The 16,476-nt window shown below is 38.2% G+C and overlaps 2 protein-coding genes across 5 annotated transcripts in view; one reads left to right on the top strand and one right to left on the bottom strand.

Annotated features, from left to right (window-relative positions):
* Positions 1-16,476, top strand: part of rn (rotund) — a 43,033-nt gene that overhangs the window by 24,684 nt on the left and 1,873 nt on the right. The window contains exon 1 of one of the 3 annotated variants that reach the window (XM_032433673.2): positions 15,071-15,869. The exons of the other annotated variants lie outside the window; for them this stretch is intronic. Coding sequence (XP_032289564.1) covers positions 15,126-15,869 — 744 coding nt within the window. The 5' untranslated portion in view covers positions 15,071-15,125. Of the gene's footprint in view, positions 1-15,070; positions 15,870-16,476 lie in introns of those variants that run through there. 3 annotated transcript variants of the gene reach the window in all.
* Positions 3,172-5,204, bottom strand: RacGAP84C (Rac GTPase activating protein at 84C). 2 transcript variants are annotated; one of them, XM_032433675.2, is made up of 4 exons: positions 4,956-5,203; positions 4,548-4,843; positions 3,698-4,487; positions 3,174-3,628 (listed from the first exon to the last, which is right to left on the bottom strand). In XM_032433675.2, the coding sequence occupies exons 2-4, from the start codon at positions 4,820-4,822 to the stop codon at positions 3,611-3,613; spliced, it is 1,083 nt and encodes a 360-aa protein (XP_032289566.1). In that variant the 5' UTR covers positions 4,823-4,843; positions 4,956-5,203; the 3' UTR covers positions 3,174-3,610. The 2 variants fall into 2 exon arrangements, with proteins under 2 accessions (XP_032289565.1, XP_032289566.1); XM_032433674.2 differs by having other exon boundaries at positions 3,172-3,646; positions 4,548-5,204.

Raw genomic sequence — 16,476 nt, 5'->3', positions numbered from 1 at the left:
GTATATAGCATGTGCACGTGTGTCTGCCTGTGTGTGTGCATGTGTCAGGTACAGCTGCAGTCAGCCTATCATGTTAGTGTGCGCTGGCCTGCTTTCTCGTTTTTTTTGGCTTTGCTTTTTAACTCTGAAAGAGGAGGGGCAAGTGTTATTTTTGCAATTTTTTGTTTTTGGCCAAAAAATTATGTGCGAGAGTATGGGCAGGTAGTAGATGGGGTATACTTATATGTTTCTCGCTTCATGACGTTATTAAATTATGCTGTGTGAAATCAGTGCAATTATGTTGATGCGATTTTAATTCGATAATGCAGTTAGGAAAAATGCAATTTTAAGATAATTACTTCTATATGAGGAATGCTATCATTGCCTTTGACAAATATGCGACACGATTAATATACGTATTCGTAAAAAAGTTATATGCAAATGTAAACCGAACTTATCTGCATCAAGATATTAGTTTAATTTAAAACTCAAGATTATCGATAATCTGTTTTTGTGCCTTAAAAATATATTCAATATTAATCGAAAAAGAAGACGCGTAGCTGCGCCCCCTAGCCAGAAAAAAGGCTCTGCTTACATAAAATTATATAAAAAGAATGAACGGAAATGCGCACACAAGTATGCATTATTTTTTGCGCTGCGTTTATTATTAGCGCACGCATAACATGTGGATGCATGTGTGTGCTGCATTAAATTGCTGCTGCCTCTTAGGCGTCTACCCCTATCCAATGCACCTCGTCCCCCGTTATGCCTCTTTTATTATATTTCACAGCAATTTTTAGTTACATTTGCGTTTATTTTTTGTTGTTTTTTTTTTGGTTTTATGCATTCAGTCAACTTGCTCAGCTGCCCAGCTACATACTGTGCACTAACACAATTACACACGCACAGAAAAGCCACGGAAGCACTGTTCATGCCGCATGTGCAGCCCGAAGAGTGTGATGAGCGGCGGTTTGTCGGGTGCTGCTCAAATGGCTCACACTATCAATTAGTAAAATTACATGCGAAAAACGAGCGCAAAATGTTTTGCCACGTTAGGCAAAAAAAAACAAAAAAAAAATAGAAAAAATTATAAAATGCATAAAAAAAGTTTAGCACACACTCATGTCGCACACACGCATGTGCACTTGTTGTATGTAATTCCCCTCATTTAATTAACAATAAAAATAGGCTAAAAAGTCCAAAAAAAAAGTTAAAACTGTAAGCGATTATGCATACATGCCGCACACACAAACACACTCCCACAAACACGTACATACATTGCGCGCGTGCCATTTGTTAAACAATTTTAACACGCGCCCCCAAGTAGGCAACGTTTTTGCCAAACTGCGCGGCTTACACTACTCACACACACACACATACACACACACACTCAGGCACACAGGCATGCCGAGCGCCAGGCATTAACATTTTATCCAATATAATGCATGAAATATGTAAACTATTTTTGTATTTATTTTTATTGTTGCCGTTGATTTTTGTTATTTTTATGTTTTTTTTTTCGCTTTTTGCCATTTTTCCTGTCCCCGTATTGGTGGCCCCTGCGTATTGTCATTGCCCCTGCATATGCATGTATGCGTGCCAACGTATGTGTGTGTGTGTCCGGGTGTTTGTGTGGGTAGTGGTCAGCGGCCTTTGGCATTAGCATTTGGTTAATGTTAACGCGTGTCGCCCTCTATCGACCGAAAAAAGTTTACCTCACATGCATTTTTAGTGCGGTTAGCAACAGTACACACAAACACAGATGCACACACACACACACACAGAAGAGACAGAACAGCCACGCACGCAGGAAAATCTATGACAGCTATCTCGCGTCCACAGCTTTTGCCATCTCTTTCGATAGCAGTCTGTAGCTTGTTTATTTTTAATTTTATTATATGCACATTATTTTTCCAATGCATTGACATGTACGACTGTGTGCCTGTGTGTGTGTCTATTTATGCACTTGACCGTTGCATTAAAGTGCTTTGTTTTGTTTTGCTTGTATTTTGCATTTTTCATGAAATCATACACTTTTTTTCCAGCCTGAACTCTACACTCAGCAAATTGTTTTTAAAACAGCTAGTTTTTTTTAGTTTTGTTTATTATTTTTTTGTTATTGTATTAACGCTTCGAACAACATATTTATTTACATGAAAGTGTATGCAGTTTATGTTGTGCTTACTGCTTAAAATAATATTAATATTCAACATGCAGAAAAACATTCGAGCGAAATAATATTGTTATATTCTTAGATTTTATCAATTTTGTAAATTCAATATTAAATTTTGAACATTGACGAAAAATGCACCTGCTAAAAAAGTTTGAATTTTTTTTCGATTACAACTTTCAAACAAGAGGTTCTCGTCGGGAGCTACCGACTAAGGAATAACCTGAACCCTCTTATTCCAGCACCAAATAAATTAAAAACGAAAAAGTTCCCTTGGCAGGGTTCAAACTCGCAACTGAGCATTACTTGCTGTCGACTATACTCAACAGCCACACCAGCAAAAAAAAAAAAAACCTCTACTAAGCAGCCACACCAATTATTAAGTACTTATGATAAAAAAGAAACTAAAAAAGACATAAATCTAGCTGTTATTATTTACAAAATTTGCTACATCTAAAATTTCAAGTCTCTAGCTCTTATAGATTGTGAGATCCTTGCGTTCATACATACGGACAGGCAGACGGATATGGCTAGATCGACTCGGCTATTGATGCTGATCAAGAATAAATGTGGTCGGAGATGCTTCCTTCTGCCAGTTACAGACATTTGTATTTTGCACAAAGACAATATACCCTTTTTACCCATTTTTAATGGGTTCAGGGTATAAAAAGGTTTCACTGTTAGGAGTTTGTCTAAAAGAATTATCGGTTATAAAGTAATATTTGAAGTTAATTAAATTTGCAAATATTTGATAACTTTTTCTGCTCTAGCAAACAAATAGTCAAAATTTTAGTTGAATGGAACATTATAAATATGAATATATATTTCATGTTAATATAAACAAACCACTTTCCCTTTTTTAAAAGGTACTTTAAATTCAAATCGTAGGCCTTGGAAGATTCCCATAAAAACAGATTTTTTAATCTTCCAACCTTTTACAATTTTCAAGTTTGGCCTTTCTTCACGTCTCCTTTATATTATATACATATATATATAAAATTAATCAATTGATTGTTTGCAAAATCTTTTAGCATTTTATTGATGAGTCACAAGATTTATTACCCAAAAAATTTAAATAGTTTTTTCTTCACAAAAAATGCCAAGTCTCATTGTGTAAAAAAGAATTAGTAGGAATTTTTGACATATCTTCACTGTTCCATATTTTCCTGGACACCTTATTATTCCAAGTGCGGCTTACTTTAGTTATCGCCGTTTTTTTCTGCGGGAGCTGTTTATATGCACACATATAAAACACACTCATTTCTGTAAAACCAGCTGTGGCGTTATAAGGTTAATGATAAGCGCATTGTTCTCAAATTACAATTAACCAAAACAAGCTAATAGTCTATGGATATATTAACTAGCTCTTGGAAAATTATAAAATTACAAGGCTAACGGCTATTGGCTACTATATTCCATCAATTTGTCAGATTGTCAACTAACTTGCATATAGAGCCCGCCTCAGTCAGCGAGATTAACCTATTGAAGAGAAACGGACTTCTATAAATTAAAGCAGAGAAAGACTTCGAGACTTCGAGAGTAACCTACCATCGATCTAAAATAGGTTTTCACGGATTGCCAGCTGGGTGAATGGTAATTTTCACGTTTCCACTCTTCATCATCCAGCGAACAAGCTGGCAGCAGTGGCTCCACCTCAAGGAATTGAGCCCAGAAGCCGGGCGACTGGAGCAGCAAAACGCGCAGCACCTGCTGCCAGAGTACAATGTTACTCAGATTCAGATCGACATCGTCGAAGAGTGTTGGGGCAAATATGACGGCAATATTATTAATGGACATCTTTACGGCTGGGCTCTGGGCAATGCGCTGCCAGTGCAGCATGAGAAAGGCCAATGTGTCACGATGTGATTGTGGCAGATCCACCATGGCCAGATACAATGGCTCCTCGGCAGCCAGCGGATCGGTCTGCTGTGTGGCCAGCACAAAGTCGCGTCTGTGGTACATGGGTATCAGGGGACGTTCCAGCGAGCGCAGAAACTCCTTCACACAACAGCATAGCGTGTGCGTGTCCTTGTCGCCCAGATGTGGCGTTGCCTTGCCACGCAGCAGCTTGTGCCGCAAACGCTTGACCTTCTCCCTGGTGGAGGAGACGCGATACAGACCCTCCTGCTCCAGCCCGCGTGCCTCAATCTCTGTCACACAGTGGACTATCAGGGCAGGCACCATGGGAGCTGCACGTGGCACAAAGTCGCTCAAGTGGCCGCGCTTCGTGCTGACCAGCGGCTGTGGTATGCAGTTAACCGTTAGCTGGCTGCAGCAGTCCGTGTGGCAGCGCAGCGGACAGTCGCGGCACCTCAAACTGGCCACCGCAAAGCGTATGCTGCAAGTAGCCGGATCATGCAACACACTAACAGATATTCAAGCTGTGGCAGCCACTCACCGTTTGTTGCACTGCACACAATTGCCCACATTGGAGTAGTAGACCTTCAGCTTGAAGTTGTGCTGGCGCAGCAACAGTTGCGGCGACTGCGGATAGGCGGATGCGTAGAAATCGTCGCGTTGCAAGGATAGCTCATCGCTGCCATTGGGATTCATGTGAATACGCAGGCGGTCATCCAGCAGCGAGTCCATCGATTGCTCATCGTACATGCGAAACTCTCTGCTCAGATCATTGTACGAATTATATTCGCGGCGCAAACGATCCTTGGTCTGCATTGCAGCGCGTTGTGGCAACAACTAACCAAATTGCAATTGTCGCCCACTCAACGATTAGCGTCTGTTTTGCCCAGTTATCGCCAACTTCTGATACTTAACCACATATGTATACCTCGCCCGCCCATGTACTCACCAAATCAGCTGTCACTTTTCATTGAGTCAGCTGCCTGGCTGCCAATATTTTTCCAGCAAAAGTTAACTTCGCAGAATGTTTGCCTATTGCTAGTCGCTCGACTTCAACAACGACTTCGAGTTGAACGGCTCGTCTCAATAGTCTCTTGCAGTACTGAACCGCATTCAAACAATGACTGAAAAAAAGTTACAATTCAGAATAGAATATAAACTCAGACGCTTCACTCGATGACAGCTCCGTTGAACTGAAGCTGTTTTTTGATTAGACAACTGAATCGAATTTGAAAGCATCGATGCTGCTACGATATATTGTTTAAAATCATCGTATAATTATTTTTAAAATAATCTTCAAAACATTTGCAAGAACATGATCTTTATAACTTGATTAATCTTGATTACGATTTATCTTTGTGCTATATTCAGTTTACTTGGTGCACCCAATGTAACCTTAAAAATTTGTATAATTAATTGATAGAAAAAGAAATATCTACAAAAAAAATTCCAAAGTCAATTTATGGGAAATATTTTTCAATATAGAAGCAATGCTTATTCTTAAAGAAATTGTTATAAAATGTATAGTTGAAGTTAAGCCAAAATATGCTCAACAAATTTTATTTTTAGCAGTTTTTCTCCATTTTTAAAGACAAAAACCCTAAATTTAAAGTAAGCTTAGGATTCATCTCTAAAAGCACTTTAGAAAAACTCTCTTTTAAATATTTGTGTGGCACTCTCGAGAATTCAATGTCACGACGACGAGATTGGTGTAAAAAAAATCTGATGGAATAACAATTTGCGAAAGTATCAATGAATTCTAAGCGCGATGAAAATCGCTCAATGGCCGCGCTAAATGGATGAAAAATTCATGGGGAGAACGTTTTGCGACCGACAAACAAAATACGTCAAAAAATTGCAAAATCAAATGAAAAACTAAACACGAAAACAAAAGAAAGCAAAATGAAATTTACGCGAGCACATCTAAAAAGCGAAAAAGTGAGAACTAAGCGTAGTTAAAAAATAAAAATGTTGAACATTTTTTATTTGATTTTTGATTTTGGAGTCTGACAAATGTGTTGCATACTGCCGGCGCAGCCTTTTGGCATCAATTTTTGATCGAACAACGGCCACAGCCCTAGGTGGGCAGCAGAGGAGGGGAGGGGGGTGGGTGCGAATGAGGCACAGCAATTTGCGAAATAAACGAACAACGCGAGTAAAAGGCAAAAGAATTTGATTTTTATATTTTGTTGCCGTTTTTTAGGCGTCAGTTGCAGCAGCAGCGGCAGCGACAGCACATCTGTGTGTGTGTGTGTGATTGGTTGGGGTGCCTGCTTCTGTGTGTGTATGTATGTGTGTGTGTGTGTGTGTGTGTGTGTGTGTGTGTGTGTGTGTGTGTATGTGTTTGATGGGCGTCGCATTGAATTCGTAGTTATTAATGCGTATTGAAATGCACATGTATATGCATATATATCTACAAACCTCTCCCTTTCCATGCATGTGTGTATAAGTGGGCCGTGTGTGAGTGCGTTTGAGTGTGTGCGTCTGTTTTATTTGTATTCCAAGTCCACAAACGCCAGTCACGCATCGGCATAAGCCCATGCAAGTAACCATAGCAAATATGCGGGCTTTGCCCCCAAAAACCACCATACTGCCCCACTCCCATCTAACCCCGCCACCAACAAACCTACCTTGCGTATGCGTATGTGTGTGTGTGTGATTTTGACTGCCCACTGTGTTCGAATACAACAACACAACAAAACAACTAAAAAATCTCTGTGACATGCAAAAAAGAAACAAAAAATAAAGCAAACCAAAGCAAAATGCCAAACGTAGAACGCGCACACACACACACACACACTGACCTCACACATACAATAATAAAACAAGGAAATATTACATCAAAATCCACTGACAGTGTTGCCACGTGGTGTTAATTAATTTTTCACACACACACAAATGTTGCCACAGTTTTTCTAAAAAGTTTTTTTTTTTACTACTTTAAGTGAAAATGTTGCAGCTGATGTTTGATAAGTGTTAAAAGCTAATAATCCTTTCAAGGTAAACAAATTAGAAACAGGAAAAGGTTTTACAACTACGTCTACGCAAATAAAGAAACTTTTAAAAAACGATTTAAAAGTTATATATATATATTATATATTTATGAAAATTTGTATTGACCCAACCAATCAAAATCATTATATGTTTATTCAATTCATTTTAAAATGAATATATTTACCTCATCTTTAAACAATTTTATAACTTTATAATATACCACAAAATTAAAATTAACAAGAAAATTAGCGTACTTTTGAAAATTTTTTAAAATTGTCATTAAAATATTGCTTGTGCATTTTACATATGCATATGGTCATTTCAATTGAAATGCAGGCACAGTATTCCTAGTTAGATTCTATGTTAGGGATCAATTATTTTGATTATTATTATTTATTTTTAAATTATTTTTAGGCTTATAATTATCATTGGGCTAACTAAACGATCTACAGACGCTATTTCAAAACTTAACCAATTTTTGAAACAGTAAAAACTTTTCATAAAATATGGTATTGTAATTAGTGCTATACTGAGGATATGGTATATATACATATAGGCTTGCAAGCATATTTTAAAGAACACTTCGCTAATGCCGAAATCTGTTAAAACTGATAGACTCTATATTTGCTGCTGTACTCAGTGGCCACAATAGTCTAACCCAATTCTCTAACACTAAAAACGGCAATTTATAATAAATAAATTTTTCAATGGCAACTCTACCGCCGCACAATTTTCCGTGTGACTCAATTGAAACAAACTAAAAAAAAAAAAATAACACAATCTAAAAGCAAATGCAAATACAAAACACAAAATACAAAAACAAATGCAACAACGTGCAGGAGGGGCGATAAAAGTGGGCAAAAGCAAAGCCAAAGTAAAACGAAACAGTAAAAAATGCTGTTTTTGAGCGGGTCAGAAGTGCGGCGTGCGAGTGAGATGGCACGAGGCAATGGAAAAAATTGTTTCCTGTGACAAGGCGGCGGTGGAAAAAAAATGTTGAAGGGGAGGCTGCATGGAAAAAATGCACAGCAAATGGAAATGGAAGATGTGAAAAAAATAAAAGAAAATGCGCAGTGAGAGGGGCAAGCAGAGCAGCTGAAGCGTATGAAGTAGAAGTTGAGGCAAGGTTGCAATGTGGCAGCAGCAGCCACCATAGCAGCAGGAGGAGGAGAAGAAGGAAAAAAAAACAACTTAGGAATAGCAGCGACCACGACGACGGCGACGGCGACGGCGACGAGCAGCAGACAAACGACGGCTGCAACGCAGCGGAAGGAGTGCGCTTTGTGGCCTGTCTGTGTGGAGGTGTGTGTGTGTGTGTGTGTGTGTGTGTTGGAAGTGGGGGGGAGTGGGGGTGTGGGCGAGGAGTGTGAGTGTGTGTACTGGAGTGTGAGCTTGGGGATTGCTGCTGGCAGTTAAGCCACGAGATGGCTTAGGTCAGGGCGGAGATTGCCTGAGGTGTACTCTGCGTAACTGTATATGTGTGAGTGTGTGTGTTTGAAACATTTTTTCAGTTTTGCTGCGCTTCGAGCTGTGCTTTTCTATTTATTTTATTTTTTTTTGTTTTCCCCTGGCGTAATTCGACGCCAGACTGATAGAGTGCTTCAAAATGCCAGTCGCGCCGGTTGCCAACACTGCCCCATGTTTTAGTGTGACCAGCGCTGCACGTGCGTAGCGTTAACCATGCGGCGGACAAAATATTGTCTACTTTTAAGCGCAACATTTAAATTTGTTGAAAATGCTATCAAAATTAGAAATTATATACAAATAATTGCAATTATAATCACAATTGTTAGCCGCATAATTAGTTAATTTATGAAGCTGACATTTTTTACATGCTATCACACCTCCACTCCGCCAAAACCCACAGAAAAGCCAAAAGCAAAGACAAAAGCAAAACGCAAAGTCAAATTGCAAAGAGCTTTTCAATGCAAACAGCAAAAAAAGGGATAAAAAACCAGACAGCATCAAAGTCGAACAAAACAAAATGCTGGAAAAAATGGCAGACCATTGGCTTGAGTGCGGGGGCGGCGACTGCGTTAGGTGTGGGTTGCGGGCTGGCTGCGAATTTGGGGGAGGCAAAGGCTAACACGACGCTGGCAGCGAAAAAATTCCATGCGTTTGTATGTCTTTATGTGTGTGTGCGCATGCTGCTTTGTGCGCGTGTGTGTGTGTGCGTGGGCAAAAATTCCCCTTTTTAAATTTTTTACACACACAATACTTTTTTTTTGTATTTTGCGCGTTTTTTAGAGCCCATCGGTTGGCTCCAAACTTGCCCCACACCAAATTGAGTTTGGGTCAATGTTGACGGCGACTGCCTGCCTGCCCGCTTGCCTGTTTGTTGTTGTTGCTGCTGCTCTTGTTGTTGTTATCGTTGTTTTGGCGTTGCTCTGTCAGGTGGCTGCGACGCTGGCAGCGCTGCTGCTGTGGACGGCGCAGCATTTGAATAGCGCCAGCAGCGACGCCGCCTATGCAACCGAATCTTTTTTTTTGCTTTTTTCGCTGTGTGTGTGAGTGTGTGTGTGTGCGTGGCATTTTTTTGCCCGTTTAGTTGGTTGTTGTTGTTGTCGCTGCTGCTTTTTTTTGCGAAGTTGCCGTTGCCTGTTTGTGAGAGCGTGTTGGTTGGCGCTTGCCCCTTTGCTGTGTGTGTGTGTGTGTAGGTTGTTATTGTTGTTGTTGTTGTTGTTGTTGTTGCCGCTGTGTCGGCCGGCGGCGGCCTTTAGTAAGCCAGGCCGCCACCCACACACACACACAACTACATTATGCTGCTGCTGCTGCGTTTTGGAGCGCAGCTGCGCTTGTGTTAGTGCGCGTTTTGTCTGTCTGGCTGCCACCTCGTGCCTGTCGATGCCGCCGCCGCCGTCGCCGCTGCGTTGCTTTGCATCTCTCTCTTTGTATGTGTGTGCGTATGTGTGTGTGTGCGACCCCCCGAAAATATATTGTTTCAGATTTTTTCATCATCGCTTTAGTTGAGTTTTTACATTGGTGACGGATCGTGCTTTCGGCTCGGCACGCGCGGTGCTGCTTCAACGAAACGACTCTCGACGCTCGACGCTTTGGACGCTCGCTGCTCGACAGGGCCAAAGCGCGCGACTTTCAGTTCAGCTGTGTGTTTTTCTGTGTGCGCAACATGTTCCTTGAGACGCCGCCAATAAAAGTAACAGCCGCAGCAACTACAACAACAGCGACAACAACAAGCACTAACACAACCACAACAAACAGCGCACAGCGTCTTCGGCTGGCGTCGTTCTTGTCGACGTTTTCGTTGTTGTTGTTGTTGTTGTTGTTGTTGCCCCGACAAGGCTAAGAAAAAGTAGCAATATATACAACAACAACTAGAAAAAAAATAGAGAAACAACCTCAAACTCGCACTTGACTCGGTTTCGGTTTCCGTTTCCGGTGCGCGCTTTTAGACTTTTTCCGGCTTCTGCGTTTCGATTCAATTGCGGACTGTGTGTTTATTTATTGCTGCAGCACACAAACAACGTAAGCGCGCGCGTGTGTGTGTGTGTGTTTGTGTATCTTTAAGATACGCGAACTTCTAATGCAACGTGGCTGCCCGTCACGTGCTTTGGCGCTAAGAAGAAAGCGAAGCGGCGCAGCAGCTGGCTTTTGTTTTCCTTGCCACACACTTGCCTTTGTGCATGTGCATGTGTATGTGTGGCTGTGTGTGCATATAAATAATAAATGTTCTTTACGGCGCAGCCAATGCTGGTGGGTGTGCGTGTGTGGGTGCTGTATATCAGCTGTTCTTGTGTTCAATATCAAGGTCACAATTACTCTTCGTTTCCGCCTTTAACCCGGCGAAACATAACAAATATTCCGACGGTATGAGAATAAAAAATTGTTAAAACTACGCTCTGGAGTTCATAATATCTAATAGTACCAACAAGTATTTCTTAAATTTTTGCAACGCCAAGTAGTAAATTGTTGTTTTTTTTTTTGTATCCGTTTTTGGTGCTCAATAAAATTATTAGCCAAGGCTACAATTTTCTGTTTATTTTTAATAGTAACAAATTATGTTTAGTGTCGCTTCATCTGATTGGCATTTAAAATTCAATTTAGAATCTCCTTTAGAGTTACAAGTATGATTATTAAACAATAATATATTGTTTAAAAAAGTTTTTCTGAAAAATGTTGTTTAATTATAAAACGTTATTTATGTTATTTTAACAAATATTTATAACATTTAAATATTCTCTATATATAAATATTAAATGTTCAATATTCTCTTGTCCAAATTTTTTAATTCATTCGTTTATTCAATTTTAGTACGTAATTAAATTGATTCCCCTATTGATTTATCTACTAACTATATTTTCAAATTAGGTCAGAGTTACTTTTTAAATCAGTTCCAATAGCATTGATAAATTAATGTTACGAAATATATGTAAAAAAAAATTGTAAGCCTAAAATCTATCATTTTTTCAGTACCATTTTGGACAAAGATTATAAAGAAGTTCTTAGATCCTTCCACTAGATTTAATAGACTAAAATGTAAAAAAAACAAGGTCTAAATATGTTTGAGCCTCCATTTAAGAGTTTTTATATTATGTATGACTAAGCAAAAAAAGCTTATAAAGATCGCATTTTATATTAATGAAATTGTGACATCGTACTTCAAGCTGATATTAATATTCATGCCCTTATGGCTTTCTTTAAGCACATAGTTGGCATAATCCCAGGCTCGATTACCCAGGCTCAGGCATGGGTCATCTTTTTCAAGCTAACTTCACACTAACTCGGTCTGATGTTGCTCGCCTGCGTCTTTGCAACTGTGAGTTTTGCGGGAGAAAAAAACCATTCAAGCTTAAGCTAATTAGGCAGCATAAACACCTGAATCTGAATAAATATATGAGTCCGAGCCTGAGCCTAAGCCTGAGGCACGCATGATCCAGGCTCGGGAATTTGATATGCTGAGAATATGCAGAGCAAGCGCCACACAAATCGCTGCATAGCCCGTTAATGACACACAGCTGCGCGTTAAAAGATGTGCCACGCCTCCATACACACGCACAGGCATACACACATTCATAACAGTTACTAGCGGTTTTTGTGGAGCCTGCTGACCACAAAATTAATTTTGCCAACGATCAGTTAATCAATGGCAATTGCGGCGTTCACAACGTAACGGCAAGAATTTCGGATTTACGCTTCTAATAATTAAAATAATATATGTTACCTTAATAAAGGAGCAGAGCAAAAATTAATTGCATATTTGAAGTGATGTGAAAATAATTAATGATTAGTGCAAACAAGCGTGACCCCAAATAAGAAAAAAAATAAACGCGATAAATGTGAAATTAAATATCCTTAAAATGAATAAAAATAATAATTAAATGTATTGAAAAAATATTTGCACGGATCAAATGGCACCCTGCAATGCATTTTTCATTAACTGACATTAAGTTCAAAAAAAAAACATAAACTAAATAAAAAACAAAAAAAAAACGAAACGGAAACATTTTTGTGATGTTGTACAATTTAATAAAAACAAGCTAAAAAGTGGTGTGAAAAATGCATTAATCAGGCAACAACAATAGCAAAAAGTTATGAATAATAAAAGAGCGGGCGAATTCTTTCATTTTTTCAATTTTTCAACAATTTTCAATTAATATTAAAAATAAATCTAGAGTCTGAGTCATGAGGGCAGGCGAAACCGCTAAATGTTAATTAGTTAAAAGCCCGAACTATGCATTAACCCGAACTTCAGCCCACAAACACACAAACAAACAAACACACAGAAGCACATGCACATAAGTACATAAGAGCATTCCCCAGTTTTTGCTGATTTTTTGTATTTTTTTGTATTTGTATTTTTTTTTTTTTTTATTGTTAATTGATTTAGGACGGGGCCTACATTATGTGCAGCGTATATGCAGATAAGTCTGTAATAAAACGCATACATATGTAACTCTCACTCCAATTTATATACTGTTTTATATAACACTTTGAAAGCCATTAAAAAGAAGGAAGAGCCGATTTTAAATGTCGTAATTTGTACACAAATAATTATTTAGCTAACAAATAAAAATTGAAAGGAAAAAAATAATAATGCATCAGTGTGTATAATCTACATATGTATGTATATAAAGTAGCAGTTTATATGCAAAGAAGATTGTTATTTAATGCTTACACATTGATATATATATATATATATATATATATATATATATATATATATATATATATATATTTATATATTATCTGCTCCATTTGTTAGAATTATAAAAGTACAGCAGCAAGGTTGAAATATTTTTGAAAATTTGTATTTGCTGTAATATTATTTCTACAAATTAATAAAGCATTTTTCTTTGTGTTACCTGTCATCCACATATGTAGATAATTCCCCCTACATATTTAAAAATCCTGAGCATCTAGGTATACATATAAGTGTAAATGAAATTTAAAAAAATTCCTTACAATGAAGATTATAAGTTCTGCGGAAAGATTTAGACAGTTTATCTGCTGCTCATTTGTCAGATCAACTTTTAGCTGTAATTGAGTATCTGAGTATCTTGAGTATCTGGTAAACTGTCATTTTTGACTAACTTATATTAGTTCACAGATAAATAATAAATCTGCAGATTTATTACATATCCATAGTCTTAAAAATTTGTTGCCAATAAACACAATTTGGCAAATAAAAAATAAATCAAACTGTGGCTTTGTTAAAATGTTAAACCATAAAAATGTCATTCAAGGTCAATGTCGTGAATGGCTAACGAACTTGCAATTCCATCTAAACGCAAAATAAACAAAATACAGCCACGAGTACTCACAGACCGTTTCAATCATATCAAAAATCAACAGTCACAGAGTTCATAAAAAAATGTGAAATATGCAACAAATGAATGAATTATTCGCGGCGCTTAGAAATAGAAAAACCCCACAAAAACAGAAAATATGGAACAATACAAATAAAAACAACGAGGACTTTCACCTGATATATACGCAGATTGTCTGCTGCTTGTCTGCGCTTCAATGACTTGTCCCACAACAAATAGCAAAAAATAAAAAAGAAGAAATAGAAAAAAATATCAATGCTCTATAAAATCACAGACAGTCAACAGCAGAGGGAAACACATTGCGGATTTTTATGTGGGGAAAAAATTCTAATCGAAGCGCTCCAAAAGCGAGCAGAGGAAAGGCCGCATGGAAAATAGAAAATAGTCAAATTGAAAAAAGCACGCTCCCGGCCACAGAGTGCGAGGGGGGGGGCGCTGGTCGCATAAAATCTGAAAAGTCAAATGCGTGGCGAAAAAATATTTCCGCGTAAAAAAAATTTAAAAAAATACCAACGTGCAGCGCAAACGAAGCAATTGAAAATGCAAAATAACAAAAAAATAAATAGAAAGCATAGAAAAACTGGTGTTAGATTTAGGCAAGTACAAAAAATAAAAAAGAATGACCAAAAAGGGAATAAAATTCTATCCAAAATTGCTGTGACTGGTGCAGCGAGTCGAGACCTAAACGTTTTTGCGGTCGCGTATCGCAGATTTTGAATTTTTAAAAAAACCGTCACCTATAAATTTGGAGAAAAAAAGACCGCTAAAAAAGGCTGTGCAACAGGCAGAATACCTTAACCTAAACTAAGCATATGCTTGATAAAAGCAAAAATGGTAACACCTATGCCGATAGCTCATATAATATTAAAGACATTATCGTCAGCATAAAATACTTTCTGTTTTTTTTTTTTTTATTTTGGGTTTTATGTTATGTCTTCTGAATATATTACTTTCAATTAATTAATGTATATTTAAAATTTTATTTTAATTTTATATTTGAAATTTGTTCTTTAATTTTATAAAAATACTTGTGTGCCTTGCGGTTATTACATCATTTACACTTGTTGTGCATATACATTTGTTAGCCACAAAATATAAATCAATTGAAAGCCCACGGCTTAAAAACCCATAAAAATAGCTAAATATAACTTTTAAATAAAGTACAAAAAAATAAACAACGAAATAAAAAGAATAATTATTAAAATTGCGCGCGGAACATTTTCTTCACAGATATAAAAATTGTGCTTAAAACTCATTTTAAAGACTTGTAAAAAATATATTTATATAATATTACTAAAACGGTTGAAATAAACGAGCTTAAATAAAAATATTAAGAACAAATGGAGGGCCGTTTGATTGAGTATCGTCCAATTGGCGGTGGCCTCGATTACCATCACAATTCCCCGCTAATTGGCGAGATTCCGCCCTCTGGAGGCGACTACTCCCACGCAGTACATCGCTCCATAGATCATCTACGCAACAGTTTGAACGAGCGCGTGGCCCTGGGACCCCTTAGCGTCTTTTCCAACACACCTGATTTGCGCAGCTCGGTGCTTAGCTATAGCCAACATCCGCAGCCACAGCAGCAGCAACCGCAGGTGCCACAGCAGCCACAACAGCAGCAGCAACAACAACAGCAGCAGCAGCAGCAGCAGCATCAATATCACCTGAGTGGTGGCGGGGAGCCACTGCATCAGTCCAAGCCGAGTCTGGAAAGCAGCTCCACTCTAGCTATTGCCGACGGCACCAGCAGCAGCTCCAAGCTAGTCAACGATGCCGTCGTGAGCAGCAGCAGTAGCTCTGCTGGCGCCGGCCCCACAGCACCCACGGGCTCGACACGTGGTCGCAAGTCCCGCATTTATCCCAATCCCAACCAGCACATTGTGGTCACCAGCAACAGCGTGGACAACGGCGGCATACGCATGCAAAACGCAACGATCAATGAGCGTAATCCGAATTCTAATCCCAATACAAATTCGAATCCAATCCCAACTGCAGTCAGTGGAAGCGTTGCCAATGCTAGTGGCATCTCATCATCTACCAGTTCACCGCATCACATGCCGCATGATGTGAAGGATAACAAGGTGAAGGCTTCAGGTTACCCGCAATACAAAGAAATTCATCTGGGCCAAACTGTAGTTAACATTGACAAAAATTTTGATTTGTACAGTTCGTAGCTAATACTTTTTGCGGATTTAAACATTAATTGAATTATTGAAATCTCAATCGACTTCTATACGCGATGCTATTCTGGAGGAGGTTTACCTTCATTATTGATGAAAATATTTTTTTTTAATTTAAAGCAACCTCGAATGCCTGAAAAAAATGTGTACTTTTTCTTGGGGATATTTGTTTTTCAAAATTTAAAATTTCGAAATTGGCTTTAAATCGAGTATGCAAAAAATTGTGAAAACCTGTATGTTTCTTGGGAATTTTCTGATTTTTTTTAAATATTGTCTATTTCTATATTTTTGGAATTTTTTTTTTAAATTGAGAATCCTAAAATCCATTTATAAACAGTTTCCTGGAAATTCCAATCAAGATAAGAGTAAAAAAATTTTAACTTGTAACGAACTCAAGTACTAAGTAAATGCCTTTCCGCTGATTCGAAACTGTTTCGATTCGGATAGGGCTCTTGATTTCACACCTTAAATAATAATTGTTTGATAGATTTGCAACATTTGTGGTGCA

The sequence above is a fragment of the Drosophila virilis genome, chromosome 2, assembly GCF_030788295.1.
Source record: "Drosophila virilis strain 15010-1051.87 chromosome 2, Dvir_AGI_RSII-ME, whole genome shotgun sequence".
NCBI lineage: Eukaryota > Metazoa > Arthropoda > Insecta > Diptera > Drosophilidae > Drosophila > Drosophila virilis.
This window is presented reverse-complemented; position numbering and strand designations above follow the sequence as displayed.